Below are 25,912 nucleotides of genomic sequence, written 5' to 3'. Positions count from 1 at the left end.
CTGATAATGTCACTCGTATGCTCATTTGGCTTCCCACCTCCCTCAGAGTAAATTCCAATGTCCTTAACAATGGCCTACATCTCTGGCTGCAGTATTGCTCTGCCCTGCCACACTGACCTCCTTTTGCTGAGTACCAGCTTAGGGCTGGTACTGAGTCAACTCCCTTCCTGAGAAGCTCTTCCCAGGATGTTCACGGCTAATGTCCTCACCTCCTTCAAGTCTTTCCTAAAATAAATATCAACTACTCACTGAGGCTTTCCCTAACTATCCTGTCACAAATTCCAAGTCACCCTAAGACTATTCCAAACAAGATGCTTTATCTTTTAACAGAAATACAATATAAAGTAGGTCCCTTAATAAATGTAAGCGATTTTAAAAGGAAAGTGTTATTTTTTTTTTTTTCAAGCAGCTCTTTCAATCCTCCTTGTATTTGTTAAAAATAAGACAGTTATCAGGGTGTGTGGGTGGCAAAGTTGGTTGAATGTCCCTTCCTTGATCTCGGGGTTCTAGGATCAAGTGTGGAGTCTGAATGGTTTCTCTCCCTTTCTCTCTGCCCCTCTCCCTCCTCAAATAAATAAAATCTTAAAAATAAAAAAGAGACAGTTATGGAGATTGACCTGACAATGATAATTGCCATGAAGCTGCAGAGGATAGTCCCTTTTGCTGCCCATCAATCCCTGGCTCTTTTGTTTCTTAGTTTTAAATTTTAACCTTTGGAGAAAGGAGTAGGTAAGTCAAATGGTCTTCGCTTTGGTGGCATTTGACTAAAACTCTGAGGCATATAAGGAGTATTGGGGAGTTTTCCCCAAATCTTAATGTATTAGAGTATTTTTTTCTAGAACCATTTTACCAAATGCTACTTTTTAAGATTACCTATGTAATATTCGATCTGTACTAGAGTATCTATAGCATATATGCAGGTATGACGTCCAACAATGCCTGTGGACCCAAACCCCAAGTTAAAATGAGAGCACTGGGCAGCCTGGGTGGCTCAGCGGTTTAAACGCCTGCCTTCCACCCAGGGCATGATCCTTGAGTCCCGGGATCAAGTCCCACGTCAGGCTCCCTGCATGGAGCCTGCTTCTCCCTCTGCCTGTGTCTCTGCCTCCACCCCCCCCCCCCAACCCCTCTCTTTCTGTGTCTATCATGAATAAATAAAATCTTTAAAAATAAAAAAATAAAAATAAAATGAGAGCACTGCCAATAACATCCCATCTATGTCTGTGACATCTGTGCTGCTTCCCTGTCCAGGAGCTCTAACACCCCTCTTAGTCCCACACCTTGCAGTGGCTGCTACTGTTGTCAAGCCTATTGTTCCTTTCCTTCTCTGAACCTGTTCTTCCTCATGTTTCCCATCTCGCTCAATGCCCAACACCTCCCACTCCAGTAATCCAAGCTAGACATCTGAAATTCCTTCTTCCTCCTTTTGTTAAATTCCATCCCCACAGGTCTCATATCTATTCCCATGTCTCAAACACGGACTTCAACCTTAATCCTGACCCATTTTCATTTTCATTTTCATGGGACTCCCTGTCCTGTCACTTTCTCCATGCTCCCCATTAATATCACTGCTCAAAATTTTTTACTGCTTTTCTTTGCTTTCTCAGTAAAGAAGCAACTCCTCATTCTCTAATCTCATCTTTGTCAACTCTATGCTCCAATGATAGTGGACTACCTGCTTGCTGTTCCCCAAGACAGTCATGTCATTTTGTTTCCCTTTTTATTTCTTTAAAGGTTTTTTTTTTTAAATTATTTATTAATGAGAGACACAGAGAGAGAGACAGAGACACAGGCTGAGGGAGAAGTAGGCTTCACACAGGGAGCCTGACGTGAGACTTGATCCTGGGTCTCTAGGATCACACTCTGGGCTGAAGGCGGCGCTAAACCGCTGAGCCACTCAGGCTGCCCTTGTTTCCTATTTTTTTTTTTTTTTTTTAAGATTATTTATTGAGACAGCGAGCATGAGTAGAAGGGGCAGGGCAGAGGCAGAGGGAGAAGCAGCCTCCTCACTGAGCAGGGAGCCCGATACAGGGCTCTACCCCAGGACCCTGAGATCATGACCTGAGCTGAAGGCAGACACTAAACTACTGAGCCACCCAGGAGCTTCTGTTGTTGTTTCCATGCCTTGTCATACTTTTCCCCTCTGACTGGTGCTTCTCAAGCAGGATCAGTTCAAAGTGGGAAACAAAGACTATTTCCTCCCAGAGGATTTCCTTGCCATCCTTAGGAGGAGACCCCCTTGCCATTCTCGCAGCATCTTGTGCAAGCTTGATTGGATGCTACTAGCGCTGCGACTTTTGTGAAATTATTAACTTTCCTGTGCCTGTTTACTTTTCTCTGAGCTATAATAGTAACTATCTTGTGTTAAATAAGTTACATCAGGTAACAATGCCAGGCATGTGGTACATAGTCTACAAATATCAGTTACTGTTCCACAATGGCATGTTCACTGACTTTCCTGTTTGCTGTCTGTATGTTCAGCAGTTCTCTACGACAAAAACTGTCATGTTTAATTCCACATCCCCAAGACCTAGAACACTATGATACATGGTAGGTACTCAGTAAATATTTGCAGAAAGAATAATAATAATAATAATAATAATAATAATAATAATAATAATAAAACCTTGTTCCTTTACACAAAAAGGCAGAATGGAATCTTTCGTATGCGCAGTCTAAAATACTGAGGTCAAGAAAATGAAAAAGTGACAAAAGAAAACGATAATTGCTACTCAATCTGATAACTGTACCATTTTCTTTTAAGGCCTTTGAAAAAATAAAATAAGCAAAAAAAAAAAGAGCAATGGCTATTTCCTTTTTTAAAGGTTTTATTTATTCATGACAGACACCGAGAGAAGCAGAGACACAGGCAGAGGGAGAAGTAGGCTCCATGCAGGCAGCCGATGTGGGACTCAATCCTGGGACTCCCAGGATCATGCCCTGGTTCGAAGGCAGGTGCTAAACAACAGAGTCACCCACATGTCTCAACAATGGCCATATCCCATTAAAAAATTATTACAGGAGCACCTGGATGGCTCAGTTGGTTAAGTGTTTGACTTCAGCTCCAGTAATGATCTCAAGGTCCTGGGATCAGGCCCCCCAGCCTGGCTCTGGCTCAGCAGGGAGTCTGGTTTTCTCGCTCTCTCTCTCTCTCTGCCCCTCTCTATGCTCTCTCTCTCTTTCTCTCTCAAATAAATAAAATCTTAAAAAAAAATTATGACAGCAGTAGCACTTTTTTCTGATTGGTTAAGTATAACCATCACTTAAACATAATGTATCAGCAATTTTAATTCTCAATTTGACACACATTATTTATCATAATTTATTAAACCATGAAGCCAAAAAAAGCAGTGAGAGAAGTCTAATATCCTTCAGTAGCAGAAGTCTCAATGTCAACATACATATATAAATGGTCATATTTCCCAATGTCATTATATTCATTTGGACTGGTGGTTTTTCTCATTTCTGATTCATTCCTATTTTGTGGAGAGCATTTACATTCAACTTGTTTAAAATGTATTTGCTTCATTAAAAATTTTTTTTTATTTTCACAGAATGTTTTTGTTATGGTTGATGGCCAAAGATTTAGTATCTATCTATCGATTGCCCTTATTTTTTAAATGTGTTTATTTTAGTTTCCATAGCAGCACATTGAACTGTACTTTAAATATCACATAGCTTTCCTGAGAGAAGGGATATAAAAGAGAAGATGGACAAATTCCAACAATTTCTTTTTAAAGTGCACACACACACATACCAGCTACAGAGAGACAAAGATTCACAAAATGAATCTTCCCAAGTATTGTTTCGTAGAAACAGTGTCATAAATTGTGTGTTCATATTTGTCACTCAGGAAAAAAAAAATCACTTCTAGAAAATTATATTGTTTTCCATCCAAATGTTTAAACCTGTTAAATAAAGTTGTTTCATAAGAGATTTCTTCTTTAAAAATCAAAGTAACCTGTTCAGTAAGCGAAGTTAGCTACTTATACTACTAGTATGAGTCAGGATCACTGAAGAATTGACAGATTACCTATTTTCTTCTTCATTTGAATCAGTTTTACTTTCTTATTGACCAAATCATCCTAGAACTTGAGTCAGTTTATGAGGAAGAGAAAAAGTATGGCTTGCATACTGGGACAAAAATCAACTAAATACTTAAAGATGACACCTGTAAATTTTCTCATCCTACCACTAAATTTAAGACATTAGGTCTACCAGTGCTAGGAAAAAGTTCTAATGCACCAGAATCCTTCCGATCCATGAAACAGCTTTAAAAAATAATTCTAAACAATAGCAACTGCCATGGGATCATAACATTAGAAAAGATTAAAGAAGGATGATTTCCCTTTTCATGTGGAACAGAATCATGATAACACTTTTATCTCAAGCCATTAAGTTTTGGGGTGGTTTGTTATGCAGCAAGTGAGCCCAGACTCCTGAGGGCATGGAAATCTGGGGGGTGGGGGAGGGGAGGATCAAGATTGCCTGATGAATGGTTGGGGGGCACTGGTGCACATCATAAACCATGGAGCAAGAAGACTGGAGAGCTGCAGGCAGCGGCTGATATACATAGGGCGGCATCCTATATTCTTGAATGTACCCAGAGAGACAGAAGTGAAGACATGAGGGCTTATCTAAGTGAGCTGGGCTAGGGTTAGTACTCTATTAGAGTTAGGGTCAACTGTTAAAGTAACCTTACTCAAGGCCCACACGTTGGTGGGGAGAGAATATTAAAATATAAAACAGAACTAAAATTAAAATAAACAAAACTAAAAATAAAAAAGTCTGTTTTTCTTCATCTTTCATTTCTTTATAATTCTAATGACATTGTTATGGAAGGGTTACAACTCTGTAATACTCATTAGTGCCTGGCTGTAACGGAAACAGACTGTTTTAAGGAGCAGGGACTAATAATATATTTCTCTATAATAGGCCCATGTCTGTGTAAAGGACATTCACACAGTTTATCACATTTGTGCCTCAAAGCAACCTGAGTTAATCAAGAACAGAATCACCTCCATTTTAGGGATGAAATAAAGGCATACTACTACAGTTGACCCTTGAACGATACAGGTTTGAACTGGGTGCATCAACTTACAAAGATTTTTTTTTTCAATAAATACAGTACAGTAGTGTAAATGTATTTTCTTTTGATTTTCTTAATTTTTCCCTCTAGCTTACTTAGTTATAAGAATATAGTATATAATACACACAGCATACAAAATATGTGTTCACTGAATGTTATTGGTAAGGCTTCCAGTCAATAATGGTAGGTTATTAGTATTTCAGTTTTGAGGGAGTCAAATGTTATACACAAATTTTCAACTATACAGTAGTCAATGCTCTTAACTCCTGGATTGTTCAAGGGTCAACTGTACTAAGAAGTAGTGATGTCACTTGCAGTTACTCAAAGGATAATGTGTGAAGCTGCATTTTATGAAACTCCAAATTTTGTAAATTAGAAAAGGAACATGAAAATATTGATATTTTTACCTTGTACTGTTTTTATACTGCTGCCACAAAACAGCGCCAGTTTAGCAGGCAAAAAGAAATATCTATCCTGTAGAAACCTCGTCATTATGAAATTCTGAAGAACTTACACTTCAAAGAAATTTAAAACTCACCCCAGAAATAATCAGTAATAACATTTGATGATTTAAACATCTCTTTCAGTATTATTGATGGAGAAAGATTAAAAAAATATACAAAATGGGATCTTAAAATACATGTCATTTAAAAAATAACCCTAATTTTCCTTAATTTAAATGATAAATATAACTGATGGAAAAAATGAAATTTTATTTAAACAGGAAAAATGTCAGAGCCTCAAGTAAGCCTTTGATTTAAGAAAAGGGTTAGGAACGGCTGGTGCTTTAGCTCTACACAGCATCTGTCCTTCTCTTATGATGAAATTTGCCTTGAGCTTCCTCTCACCTTCCCCCGGCCTCCAGATTTTACCTATTATATTTTTAGCCAATTATAAGACATTCTGATATACAATATTAATACTATGGATACTTTTAAAGGCATGGAATGATTTTGATGAATTTAAAAATAAACATAAAAATCTCCGCACCAACAAATTTTAAAGTGATCTTTTTAAGGCAGTCTAAATTGTATACTGCTGTAAACGTGCTATTTAGCCAATCTGACAAATGTGATATTTTGCTGTTGGCTAGACTTTGTTTCACATACTAGCTGGGAATATGAAATTCATTTCCAAGGTGAATTTCATGAAGCACTACTATAGAGAATGTTATAATAAAATCCAGACATTCCATCCACTACATTCCTTTCCTCTAATACTTCTGTAATTCAATCTAAAAAGACCAAGCAAGTCTGTCTGGGAAGATTACTGCTTTATAGACCACTAATGTTGCTAAGCTTCGAATATTTTCTGGGTACTCAAATATCCTGAAATCACTGAACACCAAACTACAGACATTTTATAATTTTTATCTCTTTGTTTTAAAATGGTAACAGTTCAGCAACTCAATTCTGTATAGTTTCCTGACACTACTATTTCTCAAAATCCTCACTTGGTTTTCTCTCTCACAATCTCTAGTGTAAAGATTTTCAAACCTGTTTGTATATCCTAATCACCTGGAGAGCTTTTAAAACAAAGGATGTCCAGGCCTTATTCCAGATCAATTAAGTCAGAATCTTTGAGGATGGGGTCCGGGAAAGGTGTTTTTAAAAGCTTTTAAATACCATATAGTGCTGTGTGAGTTCTTATTCTAAATAAAGAATCCACAGCATCTCTATGTAAATAGATACTCTTAACCCATGTTCAGGAACAGTGAAAATAATTTAATTAAGATTTTTAAAAGGTGAAAAGTTATCATTCTATCAACCATATTTCTCATAAGTAGCACCCATTTTCAACATTTGTAAAGCTGGAGAACTGCTTTCTGGTTTAAAGCCGTAGTTTTAAAGTATCCCATCATACAAAACTTCTTTTTAAAGGGTAAATAAGGTTAGGAAATCTTGTCTGTTTATCGGGAAGTTTTAGGATTAGTTTGAGGGATATTGTTAGCAAAACATAAGACTAACTGACAAAACCTTAATAAAACAAGAATTTGGCAAAGAGTAAAAGGAATAAATGGTCACTGATTTCAGAGCTCAGTTTCAAGTTAACTTCTTTTTCTTGGTTTTTTTTTTTTTTTCCAGTTTATACCAGCTTTCCAATCTTTTATTGTTTATATTAGGAATTCATTTTATTTCATGAATTTCCCATCATGTTTCATAAGAAATGTTCCATAATAACCCACTTCATTTATCCCCCTAGTACATGTTTGGGCTTTGGGAAATACTCCATTACACGTTATAGAAGCCGATTGATTCCTTTCCTGATTTCCTTCTTCCTAAAGCACTCTCACAAAATCCTACAGGATTCCTCAACTCAACTTGGCTAAAATTCTTCACGTTTAAAAAAAAAAATAAAGTGTTATTCAAACGAAGTTGGCCACCCTGTTGTTATTTCTGGGAGGCTGCTAGGGTAGTACAGAACTATGGATAACTTTTAAAGTTAAAGCTAGTAAATTTACTTATTTTGCATTCCCACACTAGAAATCTCTGCCGATGAATCTGCAAATCTACTAGCTAATCATCTTCCAATCAGGTTCCTGAACGTCCGCCTCTACTAACCAAGTGAGCACAGAACATGGAATGACAAGGGAGCAAGGGGACAGCCTAACAGGCCAAATAAATCCTGGCCATTAGTGGGTGACAGATGTCTTAGCCAGATCACCCCCACAGCAATGCTGACCACACAGAAAACACAAAATTCTCTATTATTATTTTCCTTTTTCCTCCTTTTCTATAAATGAGGCTCAGCATGTATAAGAAACCAGAGCTACACATTGGTATAAAATGTTACTATTAGACATTATTTCCCATTGATAGGTTCGGGCCCATCCCAGATTCTAGAATTAACCTCATCTCCTTTGTAATAGTGGGGAATTGCTCTGAAACACATAACCTAAAAGTTAAATCATTCTTATGGAGCCGTTAGGGAGTTTCAAGTAATGTAACATTTCTGACCAACTGAACTCTCAAAATGGACAAGCAACATCAGTAGGAATACAAAGCAGATTACAGAGGTAAGGCTATTATTTCTGCATTTCAACATTTACACTCTCTTAGGTCTGTTTTAGTCTGGAAGTAGCTATAGTGAAGGCACATGAATTTATACATTTTTTAGGCATTGAGTTGCTTTTTTTAGCAGTATCCCACATATCAAACAGATAGGCAAGAAAACTACTGTCATCTGAAAATAAGTTAGGGGAAAAAAAAAAACTCTTAAGTGTTTATGTACCTACTTCTAGAACCTCAAAAATCCTTTGGATATATAAGAAATTGGACATTCTTCACTGGACTCATACCAGCTTTGAGAAAAAGAAGGGACTAGAGACAGACTGCCTAGTGATTTCACAGGGGTTCTGGCCTTCTGTTCACAAACTCTTCATGACAGGTGCAGCGCCTTCCCTCCCTCCATCTGGGGCCTGGCTGAGCACTAAAACTGGCCTCTACACCAGCAAGAAGCATATGGGCTGGGACAGGGGCAGCATCTCCTTTCTGATGGTATCTGCTCCCCCGTTGTCTAAGCTTGTCCCTTTAATTACCGTATCTTTGTCCTTATTTTGTCACGCACTTCTTTAAAAAAAAAAAATTATTTGAGATAGAGAACGTGAGCGTGTGTGCAAGCTGGGGGAGGGGCAGTGGGAGAGGGAGAGGGAGAGGAGAATGCTGAGGTGGACACCCTGCCGAGTGCAGTGCCCAACCTGGAGCTTGATCCCAGGACCCTGAGATCATGACCTGAGCTGAAATCGAGAGCTGGACACTTAATCGAATGAGCCACCCTGGCACCCCAAGCATTTCTTAAATATAAGAGTTGATATGAAGAAAATATGACACGTACTTCTAAGTTATGAAGCACAATGAAGTGAACCAGCCATCCAAAATCAAGGCAGAATAGCACCATTATCATTATTTCTGAGATTTTTCTTCTGCTAGGGTATTCCCAAGAAGTGACCCCCAATCCTAAAATCTGTGTTTATCATTCTTTTCTTTTTGGAAGAATAGATTTGCCATATAGGCAGATATTTCCTATATTGTTTGGTCTTACCTTTGTTGGAGTCTTTAAAATGGTAACCTACTAAATGTAATCCCATCTGGCTTTTTTTTAAAACCATACCAAACCAAACCAAACCAAACTTCACTATAATTTCCCCGTCATCCATGTTGATGCTATTTTTTTAAATTAAAGATTTTATTTATTTATTCATGAGAAACAGAGGTGGGGGGGCAGAGGGAGAAGCAGGCTCCATGCAGGGAGCCCGACCTGGGACTTGATCCTGGGTCTCCAGGACCATGCCCTGAGCTGAAGGCAGATGCTTAACTGCTGAGCCACCGGGCTGCCCCATGTTGATACTTTTTAAGTGGTATCTCATTCAGCTTTAGTGCTACATAATATTCCATTATATAAATATACTAACATTCATTTACCCAGTCTCCTCTGTAAACTAGTATTCTTGGTAGATTCTTGCTTTAAGAACTTTCCTATTAATATCCTTGCAAACGTCTCCTGCCATAGGTATCTAGGTCTACCAGGTAGTGGAATTGCTAGGTCTCCAGGTATGGGGATGATGAACACTGTAAGTTTCCAGAGCTGTTACATCTTCCTTTTCTGCCATTCCCAAAAAAATGTTGCTCTGCCCATCCTTGCCAACACTTGGCATTTTCAGACTTCTTAATTTTTGCAATGTAGAATGTGTGAAATGGAATTTCAATGTGGTCTTAATTTACATTTTCTTGAAAACTAATGAGTTTTGTGATTCTTTTTATATGTCTAGTTGCCATTGGTTTCATCTTCTAGGAGATGCCTTTTACTTTCGTCCCATTTTTTTTTTTTTAGATTGCTAATTTTCTTATTGATTTTAAGCAATTCTTTACATCTACTATCATACCTTGTCATATATGTTATAAAACTGTCTGCATTCTTCACCCTCACTGGGCCACAATTCTAGTGCTGGCTTCCATTACACCTTCCTTTCCAGCCCCCAAACTACTGAGGAATTGAGAAAACAGCAATATGGGTTTCCAAATAGAGCTTTAAAACTCATTTCCTGAAAAGGATATTTAAAACAATTGGGTATTTTTTCACAGAGATTAGCAAAGATAAAATTGTCAGGGATGGCACAGGTGGTAGAAATACACATTCAACACCACCGTTGAGAATGTAAAGTGAATCTTGATCTTGTTAAGGGTGGTGATACAGGAGTATTTGACAAAACTTACTGAAATTATTGCATGCAAATTCCAGTACACAGGTAGGTGGGGTGGCACACTGGTTCAGGTCTCGTTCCAGAGCAAGACTGCCACTAGCTCTGTCACTTAGAGTAAGTTGTGTGACTACCCTGGGCAGGTTATTTTGCTTCTCTAAAGCCTTGGGTTTCTCAATGGCAAAATGGGGTAATAATACAGATATTATTATATTATACAGCAGTATCTGTATCTGTATTATTAGGGCCGTTGTGAGATATAAATGAAATTGTGTGAAAGTGCTTAGAATAATTCCTAATGCAGAAACAGCGTCAGATGTAGGGTAGGCTGCATTTATCATTTAGTTTGTTGTAGGGTCTGAAAAGTTCTCTACCAAATTATAATGACATTTTCCTACATTTTCTTCTAAAAGTTTAAATATTTTAGTTCTGACATATAAGCAGGTAGTCCACTTATAATTTATTTCTGAGTTTGCTGTGAAATAAGGATGTAATTTCATTCTTTTTTTTCTAAGAGATGACCTAGTTGTCACAACAGTATTAGGTTACCCATCCTTTCCCACTGATTTTGAATACTACTCTGTTGTATCAGATTTCCACATGTGCTGGGTTAGTTTCTGGATTCTTGATTATGTTCCAGTAAGTTTATTATCAATCACTGCACCAATTCTACATGGTCTCAGTTACTATAACATTATAATCAAACTTGATATATAATTGGGGCAAGTCTTCCTTCCTTGTTCTTTACAGCTGTCTTATCATTGCTGGGAGTTTAGCTCTCTCCTGTGAACTTTAGATAATTAGGTTCCACGAAAACACAAACAGTAAGAATCCTGTTGGAATCCCACTGAATTTATAGTTAGTTGGGAGGAATTGATCAACATTAGCCAATACTGATCCATCAACATGGACTATCCATTTACTCAGATCATCTTTTAACGTTCACGTTTACAACTTTTTTTTATAGTTTTGTCCCCATTGGTACCGATCCTTTTAACAGGCGAAGGCAATCTGTGTACAGTTACTGTCATTACTGCCATATTTGAACCCATTTCCTGCATCATTTTTGGTCCACGTGTCCTCCATCACCTGTCCCTTTATTTTGGTCTTCTCTATCCCAGTAGCCTCCTGTCTCCTCCCCCTCTGTTGGTTTGGAAACTATAGATAATAACCTCTTAAGTTGTTATATCTCTGCATGTGACAGAGGCCATACTGTTCTCTCCTCGCCTTTACTGAGAGTGAAAGGAAAAAGAAGAACTAGAGGAAAAGGTGAGAAAAATGTAAAGCGGAGGGCAAGAGCCTGTGAAAATGTACTCTGAAGTGGGAAGTGGGGAGCAGAACTGAACATTCCACGGGACGGGGCTGCATGCTTTCCTTCCTCCCCTCTCTCTAGGCACTTAGGCAGTGCACTTGTAGGTTACACGTTACATCATCTTCAGCATTTCCTTCACCTCTCTTAGTCATTCCAGGTAACCATGGGTTCTTTTTATCATAACTATTACTGTTAAGATGGCTTACCATTTTTGTTTTTCTGATTAGTTTTAGTTGAGCTATTTCAGTTAAAGCACTACAAGAACTTGTCACTAGCAAAACTTTAAGGTAATGGGGTATAGATTTACAGGGAGAAAGTACATTTTATTTTTAAAGATTTTATTTATTTATTCATGAGAGACACAGAGGGAGAAGCAGGCTCCCTGCGGGAAGGCTGATGCGGTGACTCCATCCCAGGACCCCGGAATCACGACCTGAGCCAAAGGCAGACCCTCCACCACTGAGCTACCCAGGTGCTCCGAAGGTACATTTTATTTCTTAGGCTTAGGAGAACATTTGAAACAAAGCAGTATTTGCATCATGTTTACCACAGGAAATAACACAAAATTTAGGATTTAAAAATTCCTAAGAAAGTATTTAACCATGATAAAAGAGCATAAACTGTCTGTGTGTGTATGGAGGGGGGGGGGAGTTCATTTCCATTTTGTATTTCTGCCATTTACCTGTCAAGGAAAAGACCAGATATCGTTTTGGAATATATAAGCTTTGGAATATATAAGCTTTGGAAAGCAAAGCTTTCAGGCCACTTTTCTCATGTAATTTTATATAACGCTTTAATGCTTTCAAATTCTTTAAGATTTATACACTTCTAAGGCCCCCCTTTTTTTAATAAATTTTTATTTATTTTTCATAGTCACAGAGAGAGAGAGAGAGAGAGGCAGAGACACAGGCAGAGGGAGAAGCAGGCTCCATGCACCGGGAGCCCGACGTGGGATTCGATCCCCGGTCTTCAAGATCGCGCCCTGGGCCAAAGGCAGGCGCCAAACCGCTGCACCACCCAGGGATCCCCTAAGGCCCTTTTATATGGAGCTAGCAGTGTATCTTTAAAGTGTAGTCTTCCCTATCCATTAATGATCCATTAAATACCTTAAAACCACCATCATTCCTATTTGCAAGATTAAGGTATGTAAAGTGAAAATCGAAAAGCCTTAGATTTCAGAAAACCAGAAATAAAAAACTAAGGTTGATGAAAATTAATGATTTAAAACAGTGCAAATAAACAAATATTGACCAAACAACAACGAGGAAGTTTGTTCAGCAATACTGAGATTAGTTGGTGTCCCCAAAAGAAAACAAAAATCACAGGCACAAAGCAGCAAAGAACTAATCATGGCAATTATGATCCCCATTAGGCAAATATCACCAAGTTCTCTTTTGTTCTTATATCTGCCCTTTCTTTAAATCCACACTCAAGAAGAGTGACTACTGCTCACTGTTTCAGTGGGCCTCTGGAAATTTAAACACAGAGAAGCCAGTTTATCCATTTACAGTTTTGGTGAAAGTGTATTCTAAATTTTGGAAGTCCTAAAGATTGATAATTGAAGTTTGGTGATGAAAAAGTGTCACATTAGCAGAATCTTTAGCATACAATTTATTCAGTGCTGTATACATTCATGCTATTTTTATTTTTTATTTTTTTATTTATTTATGATAGTCACACACACAGAGAGAGAGAGAGAGAGAGAGGCAGAGACACAGGCAGAGGGAGAAGCAGGCTCCACGCACCGGGAGCCCGATGTGGGACTCGATCCCGGGTCTTCAGGATTGTGCCCTGGGCCAAAGGCAGGCGCCAAACCGCTGCGCCACCCAGGGACCCCCATTCATGCTATTTTTAAATACCATTTATTAATCACTGCTAATATTCATGTAATACAAGGGTAATGTATTTACTTAGCTCAATGTTCAAGTAGTTTTTTTCCAAACCTTCGATTTTTATTTTATTAAACTTTTGAATATAGTTGACACAGGATGTTACATTACTTTCAGGTGTACAAGACAGTGATTCAATTTCTCTACAGGTTATTCTATGCTCACCACAAGTGTAGCTACTATCTATCACCATACAACCCTGTTACAATACCACTGACTCTATTCCCTGTGCTGGGCCTTTTATTACCATGACTTATTCATTCCATAACTGGAAGCCTGTCTCCCATTCCCCTTCACCCATTTTGCCCATGCCGCCCACCTCCTTCCTTCTGTCAACCATCAGTTTGTTCTTTGTAAATATCTAAGCAGTTTTATTATATTCAAAATACTTCACAGTTTCTCACAGAAAACTAATTTATTTATGGTTCTCCATAGGAAGCATCCAAGTAATAAGAGACGAGATCTTCAGTGAGGGTTGTACTCTCCCTTTCCTTCCCCCAAGTGATGGAGAACTCATTGCTCTCACAAGGTTGTCAGTCTCAATGGTGAACAATTCTGGGTATTGGAAAGCTTTCCTTTATTTACTGAATAAAACTGTCTTCCCTATAACATCCACCTATTGCCCTAACGTTACATTCACAATAAGGGAAAAATCAGTCTTCTCTTCCCCATGTGACAACTTTTAAATCAAGACAATTTTGTTAGACATTAAATGTTCTCCTTACCTAACCCCTAAAACTCCTTGGTATTTTAGTTTTTCTCAGGATATGTAAAAGAGATTGTTATAAGCTGAACTATGCCCCTACAACATGAAGTCCTAATCCCCACTCCCTCAGAATGTGACCTGATTTGGAGATAGGGTCCTTACAGAGGTAATCATGTTAAAATGAGGTAATTAGCGTGGGCCCTAACCCAATGAGACTTACATATCTAATACAAAGGGGAAATTTGGACACAGAGACCTTCACAAAAATGAAGGCAGAGATGGGGGTGATGTATCTATCAGCCGAGGAATGACAAAGACTGCCAGCAAAGCACCAGAAGCTGAGAGAGAGTCTTGGAACAGATTCTCCCTCAAAGCCCTCAGAAGGAACCAGGGAACCCATCGATACCCTCGCCTTGACTTTTACCTTCCAGAACTGTGAGACAGTAGATTTCTGTTGTTCAGGCCACCCAGTTTCTGGTATTACAGCAAATACATTTCTCAGAAATGTGACATGATAAAAGGTTTAAGAAATTTTCCACAGCAGGATGTTTTGTTTATGGGTGAGAATAATTCTTTCCTAAAATAGACTTACCATTACTTGGAAACATAAATGCTCTCAGCAATAATACATTTGAATACTTCCTGAAATTATGTTTTGAACTACTGGTTAGGACAAACCTATTATGTTTAGTTTTTTCCTATGACTTTTGCTTTCACAATTTTCTCAGCAGCTCTGCCTTTGCAGAGCTGATGTAACTGTTAATAGTAAGAACAGTAAGAACCCTTGGCTCTGTACTCAAATCCTAATATCCAAACAACTCAAAGGACCAAGAAAACTATAACCTGTAAACTACACTTTATTCACAAATTTAGAGAATAAGGAATATAAAAGTTGAGGGTAGAATATAGGATTACATAAATCATTTTCTAAGAATATGTCAGTATACTACATCAGATTTTCATCAATTTTGGGAACTTCTCTGTAAATACTGAAATAGAAATTAATTTTGAAACAGTAAAAAAAATTAAGATCAGCAACATTATTTTATATAGAAAATTCTTAAGCAAAAGATATCCTGAGATGCTTAGGAATTCCTGAATATCATTATTTATAGCCTGTAATTTCTCCCACAAAGTACATAGGAGCAGCACACAAAGCCATTTTCAGATGGAAATGCTGAGCAGACTGTGCCTTGTAAGGAAACACTCCAGTTGACCTTGCTGTAATAATGGAAATGTTTTATTTCTGTGCTGTCCAATAGGTAGTTACTAAACTTGAATGCGTATTGAGCACTCAAAATGTGGCTAGTGTGACTGAGGAACTTAATGTTTAACTACCTAAAAAGCCACGAGGGACTAGTGGCTACCATATATATTTTTTAGATTTTATTTTTTATTTTATTCATTTGAGAGAGAGAGAGAGAGAGAGAGAGAGAGACTGAGAGGATGAGCAGAGGAAAGGGTGGAGGGAGAGGGGAAGTCGACTCCCCGCTTACCAGGGAGCCAAACATGATGACATGACATGATGCAGGGCTGGATCTCAGGACCCTGAGACTATAACCTAAGCCAAAGTCAGATGCTTAGCCAACAGAGCCACCCAGGTACCCACTGCTACCACACTGAACAGCACAGCTTCTGGGTTCATTCCCTCCCATACATATTTTCCTTCTTTTTCCCTTTAACGCAGGAGTTCTCAGGGAGTGGCAATTCTGCCCACTAGGTGACGTGCGGCAAAAAGACATTTTTGGCTGCCATAACTGGGAGGTGCCAATGGGATCTAGTGGGGAGCGGCCAGGAATGCTGTTAAACATCCTACAGTGAACAAGACAGGCATCCCGAAGAAAGGATTATTCAGTCCAAAATGTCAAAAGTGTTAGTTTCAGAAACCTAGACATATTCAAAAGCCATATAATATTCTAACATTAGCAAGTTTGCTCTTGAAATCTTTTGTCATTGTTCAATATTCCATCCCAACTGCTGTTTTCTCTGTCCATAGTCTCTTAGCAAGTACACCACCTCATCTGATTTTCAATCATAGTGACCTATGTCAGTTTGACATGATTGAAGCTGGTAACTGTACTTTGTAATAGGGATAAATATACATAAACCCTAAACCGTTTTTGTAAACATGAAGACATTTATAACAGAAAAACTTTTACTTCTAACTTTTCATTTAACTTCATTTAATTACATGAAAGGGCTAGTTTAGTGCCAATGCGTGATCAGTGACATCAAAAGCTCATGTTCTGCTAGCAGAGATTCAACAGAAATCTTTTTCCACCTGACAAAACAGTAATATATTTAAGATCTTTACCCATTTATGCCATTATTATTATAAGACACTCTCTCATTTGAACATTATAACCTATACCAAAAGCAGAGAGTATTAAAAAAAAATCTCCGTCCTTAAAGAGTTCAAAAATCCAGTGAAAGAATAAATGGTTAATATAGCTGCAGTCACAAAAAGTGAACAAAAGCAAATTGTTTCTGAAATGGAGGCTAATAAAGGAATCTTGTTGGAAGTTCTGGCCTATGCAATGAAAACAAGACCCAACAGTTTCGGATGTGTTTTCTGTCCTAATGAAGGAAGACTGAAAAGATAACCTCTTATCACTGATGAAAAATTATATTTTTAAGATTTTAACTTTTTCAATTTCCTTGAAAATGTTGCTATTTACCTTATTTCTCATTACCTCACAGCAATTTCTGTATCTTGTTCTTAGAAACACTTCCTAAACATTTTAGTTATTCACATGATAAATCTCATCCAAACTGGAAAATAAAATCTACCTTAACCTAATTGAAAGATGACAAACTTAGACATCTCTGAGATTTTACAACCATTTAAAAGTATGTAAAGCACATATCAAGGAAGAAATATGTCACTTATAAATTGTGACTGCCCTCAAACTTCCACGAGGAGTTAAAAATTACTCAAGATGTTTTTCATTAATCCTATATGATCTTTGCATGCAAAGGGAAGAGGCAGGATGCTATCATAATAATGCATTTAAGAGTTGATGCTGGCTTGGACTAGAGTAACATACATAAAGCTGATGAAAACCAGGGGGGATGCTGTGTCTATTTTGAAGGTAGAGCCAACAAGATTTGCTTTAGGATTCAATGCAGGCCATGAGAGAAAGACTGGAACCAAGGATGATCCCAAGGTTTTTGGCCCAACCTACTGGAAGTACCAAGTTGTCATTAATTGGGCTAGTGCAGACTGCCAAGGGAGCCAGACTAGGAAGGAAATCCAGAAGCTCAGTTTTGGATATCTTAAGTTGAAGATGATTTTCAGATGTTTCCAAGTAAAGTAAGCGCCTGAAAATATGTATAATCATGAGTTCAGCACTAAGGTCTGGGTCAGAGATGTGAATTATGAGAGTCCTCATAGAAAAGAGAAAAAAAATCTAGGAACTGAGCTCCTGGACCTGCCAACTTGAAGAAGTCAGGGCATGTGGAGGAATGTGACAAGGGAGACAAAGAAGGGAGTGGCCACTGAGTTATGAAGAATACAAAAACAAGGTTTCTTGGAAACCACGTGAAGAAAGCACTTCAAGGACAGAGTGAGCAACTATACCAAAAGCTCCCGATAAGTCAGATGAGGACCAAACAATTGGGTCACACGGGGTCACCTGTGACCTAGAGAATGGCAATTTCAGTAGAGTGGTTGGTGGCAAAGCCTACATGGTATGGGTCTGAGAGTGACCTAAAGGAGAGGAAATGGGGAAAGTGAACATAGACGTTCTTCTGAGGAGTTTTTGCTTTAAAAGGGAGGGGGAAGGGGCTCCTCCTGCTGAACTGGTGGCTCAGCAGTTAAGCGCCGCCTTGGGCCTGGGGGGTGGTCCTGGAGACCCGGGATGGAGTCCCACATCAGGCTTCCGGCATGGAGCCTGCTTCTCCCTCTGCCTGTGTCTCTGCCTCTCTCTCTCTCTCTCTCTCTGTGTGTGTCTCTCATGAATAAATAAATAAATAAAAAATCTTAAAAAAAAATGGAGGAGGGAGAGAGAGGAATGGGATAATAAGATGAAAAGTAGGCCAAAAGAGTTTTTTTGTTAAGTAGGAGAAATAATAGCATGTTTGTGGAGAAAGATCTAGGACAGAGGGAAAACATGCTGGAAAGAAGTGGGAAAATTGCTGGAGTATGGTTTTTAAGGTTTGTAATTTAGACTTTAACGATACCCATTAAATATAATCAAAGAGGATCAATTTACTTCTGCTAGATAATAAAACTATGGTAAGACAAAAAGTGTTATTAATGTAAAAAGGGAAATACAGATGTATGGAATATAAAAGGTCTCCAAATTAATCTAATTCTATATGAGAAAGTAGTACTTATCAAATATCTAGAGTAATTAGTACTCTATATTTAGAAGTGAAAAATCACAGAGTAAAAAATGAACAAGTTGAACTGTATTAAAATTACAAATTCTCCTTACAACTAAAAATAAAATATCTAAAGAGAAGTATTACTAGATTGAGAAACAAATTTAAGTTGAATATGGCTTGAGGTTAATTAAGTAAGGAGCTCAAACAAGTAAATTATCAAGTAACCAAAAGATAAATGGGTCAAGTACATACAGACTACTTGTACAATAGGAGATACTATAAATATCAGGACAAGTATTAAATCTTGCTAACAGTAAAATGCAGAAAAAACCCCAATGCAATCTGTTATACATGTTAGGAAAATACGAAAAAGTTAAAACACCCAAGCCTGGCTAAACTGTGAGAAAGACAGTAATCATACACTGTTGGTGGCAATGTAAAATATTAACATCCTTTTGGACAGCAATTTGGCAATTCATATCACCAGTCCTAAAAATACTCATAGCCTTTCACCCAAATGCTCCTCTTGGATATTCTGCCTAAGAAAATACTTAAAAAGAAAAAAAGTATACATAAATGATGTTTACTGTGGCATTATAATTATGTTGACATTAGTTATGATAATATTAAAAATGAACTAAAAGCAAAATTAAAGAAATGAATGGCTATGAAAATTATGAATATTGGCCTGATTACAGAAGAGATAAAATATGATTTCAGAGAACACAGAAGATGCTTACAATATACTAAGAATAATATAAAACTTTATTTTTATTTATTTTTTTACTATACTCTAAATATAACTATGTCACCTACAACAAGACAAAGAAAAATGTAAATTGAAAACAGTTTCAACATCCAGTCTGTTGGGACTGTAGGGGAATACGTTCTTCCTTGTTCTGATAACAACTAATACTTACTGAATACTTATCACGTGTCCAATGCTGGACTATACACGTTATGTATATGGACACATATAATCCTATGGGGGTAGGCTGCAGTCAATAAATGGCAGAGCTGATATTTGAATTCAGGTAGTATTTCATCCTGATCTTAACCACAATGATATATACCTAAATTAAGAAAAGTTAGAAAAGTAGGATTTCTCTCAACCTGTAAGAGTCATGTTTCAAAAGGTAAGGTATAGGTTATCACAAATGAATGAAATATCATTTGGTAATCTCAGACTACTATACCTTAATAATTGCTAACTTTTCAATCTTGCCTGCAAAGTTAAAACTGATTTTAAACAGAATGGAAAAACCCAACAAAATAAAAACCATTTCATACCACTACAGAATGCTAGAGCTGTATGAGAGAGTTGATTACCAAATCCCTTTATCTCTATAGAGAAACTGAGGTCTCCAATCAGTAAGAGGCTGACTCAAGGTCATTTGGGTGGTTAATATAACGAAAGCTAGTTCTATATTCCAGGTTCCCGGAGGGGTCCAACAATATTTCTTTCTATACTGCCTTATTCCCCTCCCCCACAAAAAACCATACCTATTACGTTTTAAGTGCAGAATAAATGCCAAGCTGCACATCTGGTGTGTTTTAGTTAAACTAATATTTACAATAGTTTTAATAGTGGTTTAATATTATAACCACTTTAAGAAGATGGCAGTGAAGCTCAGATGAGTTTAGTACATCACGCAGCTATTAACTGGCATCAGGATCTGATTCCAAAGCCAGGGCTCTTCCTCTAGTATCTACCACAAGGTCTGGAGAGAGAGTGCTCATGCACAGGAAGCTCTGGTTCTGGAAGTTCCTTGTGTTCCCTGCGCATGCCACCCAAAGGTTCACAGTAAGAAAACTATCTGATCTTTCTTCAGGCTCAGGACTAGCAGGCTGTACCAGCAGGTTAAAAAGAACGTAAATAAATTCTATCTCCTGGCATGAAAAAAAGTCTCCAAGTTTGTGTAGGTCCTGGACTGGGCTTTTTGTGTCCTATAGTACAACAAGGGAGAATACATTCTACTGAGAAATTGAGGAGAGCAGGGGTAAAATATAACGATGCTTGTATTCCTTGACAATTGTGCTTTCTAGTATGCTAATGGTTCAATGGCTCGTGACATATAATTCCATGACCTTTCCTCCCTCCCATTTTTTTCTTTTCTTTTGCTTCACACTTCAAATTCCATAGATTCTAGTACTGCAGGCTTTAGTCTTTTCTCTCCAGTTAGGGAGCCCCCTAAGTGAGCTCCTTGTCTTCAGAGTTTCTTCATTTACAACCATCTCACTCAGCAAGGAAGAGAATCTTCAAAAGTGAAGCCACTACTGCCTAACAAAATTTATCACTTTTTCCTTAAATTCCTTGAAAACAGGCCCTAGTCTACCTTTCCAGCTTTCTCTCCTGTCCCTCAAGTTCCCTGTAACTAATCTGGGCTTTCCCTGCTTTGTGCTTTTGGCTCACAAAGATCCCTTATCTGGAATCCTCTCCTCTTTCATCTTTGGCTGTCTAAATTCAGAAGGTCCTTTAAGGTCCATCTCAAATGTAATCTCCCTTGTTTTTTCTGGTTCTCCAACCAGATATAATTCCCTCCTTTTCTAACCCTTACAGCACTGGGTTGTAACTCTTACAAGACTCCACATTGTCACCTGTATTGCAGCAGGTATCAGTGTTTGAACTGTCAGTTCCAGTAACATCAACACTGTGTTACTAACTTTTGCGTTATAGGTAGCACCTAGAGAAGACTTTCATATTCATAGCCCATGATCAAAACCAAAAATTTGATTTGAGTAATGCAAACTACATCAAAGTGCTTCACAATTTTCTGTTAAAAAAAAAAAGAAAACTGGTCAAAGGAAACCAGTTTAAAAAAAATAGTTACAGCTTCTTAAATGGGGCACTTCATTTTCTAGGTGCAAACACAACAGTTGATATACATCTAGCAGGTCAAGAAAGGTGTGCTTGGATTATGTAAATGACGCTTAAAAGGCTGAAAAAGGCTGAAAAAAAAAAAAAAGCCTCAAAAACCCCAATCTGAAGACATCTGCAGTGTGCTTTTATTTCCTGATTTTTAGTTCTGTTCAGAGGAATGCAGGAAGCTCTGAAGCTTTAAACCTAGAATCTGTAGGGAGGTAGGGCAAACTTCATGAAGACAATCAAATGATGAAGTCAGAAGCTACTGCAAATCAGGCTGAATAGAGCTACTGAGTGACTGATCCACTCTCGAACAAAAAACCAAAACTCAGAAAATTTAGCTTCTTCTCAGTGAAAAACTAAATCTGGAAATCTGGTAAATGTTCTATTTTCCACACTCTATAGCTGATCGGAGAAGCCTGCTGCTCAACAAAAACATTCCGCACAGGTGCTGAGGTAACAGTACTCCTACAGAGATCATGAATAATGAATCCGGGGGGCCCCTGGCTGTACCTACGTCATTGCTTACTTTGTGACCAATTTTCTTTTTTTGTTTTTGTTTATGGTTTGAAGACCGGGGGTAAGGTGGGGAGGATGAGAAAAAAATCGGTTTAAATTGTAGTCAGACAAAATGGAGTTAGTGGAGTGGCGGTGTGTAATTTTTGTCTCACGGACCTGTAGCGCTTGGTAAGGGCACGATGAAATTAGCCGATAATCTGATAAGAGCAAGAGGCACCTGCAGCCTCTCAGTCACTTGGCCGACGCCTCCGACCACACCAGGCCGGGCCCCTCCGCGAGCGGGTGGTCGCCATTCCACGGGAGACGCTGGGTGAGCGCCAGTCTTGGGGCAAGCGGGACCTCTCCCCGGGACGGGAGCTAGGAGCGCTCTCAGGTTTTTAGACAAATCTCTCCTCCTACCACACGTGACCGAATGGCATTCGGCCGCCCAGGGAGACCCCGCACCGCACCAGCCGCGGGATACAAAGGCTCCCGCCGCCGCCGCCGCCGCCGCCGCATCCTCGGGAGGGTCGCCGGGCCTCCCGCGCTCGCGTCAGCGGAGACTGCGCAGGGCGCCGCCGCGAGGCGCGCCGCTCCCGGGCCCACAGGGCGGTGCCGCGCAGCGCGGGGAGCGGGAGCGGGAGCGGGGAGCGCGCGCCGCCGGCCTCGCGCGCCCGCCCGCCCAGCGCCTCGGGAGCAGGGCCGCCGCGCCGCACGCAGCCCGGCCGCGCCGCAGCCACAGCCGCCGCCGCCGCCGCCGGACCTTCGCCCGCCACAGGGAGCCCCGCAGCGCCGTGGACCCGGGTGAGGAGGCCGAGGCCGCCCCCCAACCCCCCCCCGCCCCAGCCCCCGGGCAGGCCCAGGGCCCGGCCAGCCCGCTCCGGCCCAGGCCCGGGCCCGGGCCTTCCCCCCTCCCTGCGCCTCCCCGGGGCTGGCGCGGGCGGCGGGGCTTCGGGAGCGGCACTTACACCACGGCTCTGGAGATCATCCAGGACACCATCTTCCCGGGGGCTTGGCCCCCACTTCGGGGGAGGCTGGGCGCCGAGCGTGGCGGACCAGGCCGCCAACGGCAGGCCGCGCGCTCGCCGGCTCCTCGCGCTCCCCGGGGCCGCGCCGGCGCCCTCGGGAGCCGGGCCGGGTGTGTGCGCGCCGCGGCCCGAGCTGCGCGGCGGTCGGCCCCCCGCCCGTCCCCGCCCGTCCCCGCCCGTCCCCGCCCGCGGCCGAGCCGCCGCCGAGCCAGCCGGCCCCGCCCCTGCGCTCCGCTGATAGGCGGCGGCGGCGGCGGCGGCGCGGCGGCCGAGGCCGGGTCTGGGCGGCGGGGACCCCGGCCGGCGCCTGCGAGCCTCGGGGCGCGGCCTCCGGCGCCCGGGCCCCCGCCCGCCTTCTCTCTCCAGCTCTGGGACGCCCACCCGGCGTGGAGGGGACGAGGGGGTGGCGGGAGGCCGAGGCCGGGGGCTTGCGGGCGGGGGCTGGGATTTATGTGTGGAAAGAAATAGCAGGAACTCTGCCCGGCGGAATCCTCCGGATCAGGCCCTGGAAGCCGGGGATCCCCGGCAGGACTTTGAGGTGTGTGTGATCGATCGCATCCGCTGTCTCGGGCGTCTGAGGGAGACGTCGGCAGGATCCTTGTGCAAGCCTCGGTGTAGGTCGGCAGCCTCGTGCTGCGCGCTGCAGAGCTGGGAGGGGCGGACGAGCGTGGCGTCGGATTTCGTGTTTGCAGCAGTGGGTGTATCGATATCACCGTCCTGGGCCTCTCAAACCACCTTCCCAATCACAACATCTGCAAAGCCTGTTTTACAAACACATCTGAACCTGCCGGGTATTCAAAGTAAAAAAGGGCCTAGGGCTCCTGACCTGCTCTGCTATTTACAGTTGTCTTTTTTGGGGGGTGGGGGTGGGTTGGGTTACTGCTTACTCCTTGCAGTTCTTGCAGATAGCGTTAATTTCAAGAGAGAGGATTTAAAAACTGTTTCTGGTTGTAGTGCCCAATTGAGAAAATGATCTTCAAGTGTAGTCTTGTTTTCTTCCCCCGCCCCCCCCCCCAGTTCAGAGGACAGTAAAAGTTAATTCTAATATTCAGATGGTACGAAGAATAAAGGATGAAATGTGGGCTTCAAGCCTTTAATTATAAAGTCCTAAAAAACAGCTTATTTTGTGACCATGTAATTTATTCTTTTTGTTCCTCAGTTTCCCCACAGTAAAAAGAGACTAATAATACTGCAGCTTACCTTGTCGGAGTGACATGAGGCAGTGCTAAATAACATGTTTAGGCAGTTCTCCAGCTTGCTTGGAAGAAAATCGAGGGCATACATAAGATTGTCCAGAGTTCTTTTAAGTTCCCAGGTTCAATAAATTTAGTACTATTTTTATTATTTAAGAATTGAGCTCAAAAGTTGCTTTCAACTTCAGGGTTAGGTTCTTTTTCTTATTCACTCATATTAAGAATATATAAAAAAAGATGTATTTTAGTTTCAGGGATCACTTAAAATTTGTATGTGTTTGGAATCTTATTTTTGGCTATTTTTAGCATTCTTTGGAGATCACGTGTGTCACATAAGCACTAGTTTTCTGGAAAACTGCTGCCCAATAAAATCCAAACTCCTGGGACGCCAGGCTCAGCCATGCTCATTGGTTGAGCGTCTGCCTTTGGCTCTGGTTGTGATCCCAGGGTCCTAGGATGAGTACTGCATTAGGCTCCCCGTAGGGAACCTGCTTCTCCTCCTGCCTTGTGTCTTTGCCTCTCTGTGTCTCTCATGAATAAATACAGTCTTCAAAAAAAAAAAAAAAAAGTCCAAACTCATTTGAATGGCACTTAAATCTCTCCATGAACAGGTCCTGAAATGTTTTTAACAGCCTGGGTTTTTACTGCTTTCTCAACCCCTTTGGATCCCTGCCCTTTCCCCTCATTCTTTTCTCTGAACCAGCTGTATTTACATGCCCGGCACCTTGACCAGACTTCATTTCTTCTTTAACGATGTACTCTCTACTCTCTACCTATCAGGATCCTTGTTTTTCAGTGTCCTATGCTATGAGGATGTCCCTGATTTTCCCCAGTGAAAATTATCCATAATTTTTCCTAGGCCCTCACAATTTATTAGTTGAATTTCTACTTAATACCTGTTTCATTCTGCTTTATATTATGACTGTGTCTTACTGATGTCTAATCTACTGGGTAGTAAAATGTTTGAGGACAGATATGGTATACTAGATATCTTTTGTGTTTTCCAAGTCTCTAGAATAGGATAATTGCCCATTGAGAGTTTGAGAAGTTCGTTAATACACTCTCTTTTAAGTGTTGAAGCTTTATGAAAATTCAGCCATGTACTGTAGAAGTCTCTTAAAGATGTCTTGTGTTCTTCATTTGGGGGGTCATCATTCTGAATATTATCTCACAACTTTCACCGTAATGTATGCTTTCAGCGGTTGCTGAGACATGTAGGACTGTTGGTTGCTCTCTGAAATGTCCCTAAGCTGCTGTGTCTTAAATTTCATTTCGTATGCTTATTTTATCTTCAGTCTCTTCCATATTCATAGCACGTTTTGCTGCTCTCAATCTGGAACAGCCCCCTTCTTTATACATCTCAATATGCCATGTGCTGGAAACCACCTGCCCTCTGCTAAGCACATGTTGTTGAATCAACCTTTACAACCCAAAATGTGTAGGTAGTGTTATCCCCATTTGATATACTGGAAACTGAGGTTTAGAGAGTTCACTGCCAATGACCACATAACTCATAGGTGACAGAATTGGAACTAGTCCATGTTTCCTGGCTGTTCTTGACATTATACTGTGATAATCAAATTGTGTCTAAGGAAGTGGGTCCAGATGGGGAATACCCTCTTGGAGGAAGTTGGGAGACAAATTTTTTGTTGTTGGTGGTGGCTGGGGCTAACCACTAACATTTAATGGGTGGAGATTAGGGATGTTACACTTGACGCAGTGTGTGGGCAATCCTGAGCAAAGAATGTTCCCATCTCCTGTGTGGTTAGAAATATCCTGCTTGACATTTGTGTAACATTTGTAATTAT

At 40.4% G+C, this 25,912-nt stretch overlaps 2 protein-coding genes across 3 annotated transcripts in view; one reads left to right on the top strand and one right to left on the bottom strand.

Annotated features, from left to right (window-relative positions):
- Window positions 1–23,073, bottom strand: part of REEP3 (receptor accessory protein 3) — a 97,824-nt gene extending 74,751 nt beyond the window's left edge. For both annotated transcript variants that reach the window (XM_049108976.1, XM_025434458.3), the window contains exon 1: window positions 22,852–23,073. Coding sequence is in view for 1 of the 2 variants with exons in the window: in XM_025434458.3 (XP_025290243.1) it covers window positions 22,852–22,883 (32 nt within the window). In the remaining variant the exon portion in view is untranslated. The remainder of the gene's footprint in view (window positions 1–22,851) is intronic.
- JMJD1C (jumonji domain containing 1C) overlaps window positions 22,543–25,912 on the top strand; it is a 330,895-nt gene continuing 327,525 nt past the window's right edge. The window contains exon 1 of the mRNA XM_025434457.3: window positions 22,543–22,687. The gene's annotated coding sequence lies outside the window, so the exon portion shown is untranslated. The remainder of the gene's footprint in view (window positions 22,688–25,912) is intronic.

The sequence above is a fragment of the Canis lupus genome, chromosome 4 (assembly GCF_003254725.2).
Source record: "Canis lupus dingo isolate Sandy chromosome 4, ASM325472v2, whole genome shotgun sequence".
NCBI classification, from domain to species: Eukaryota; Metazoa; Chordata; class Mammalia; order Carnivora; family Canidae; genus Canis; species Canis lupus.
This window is presented reverse-complemented; position numbering and strand designations above follow the sequence as displayed.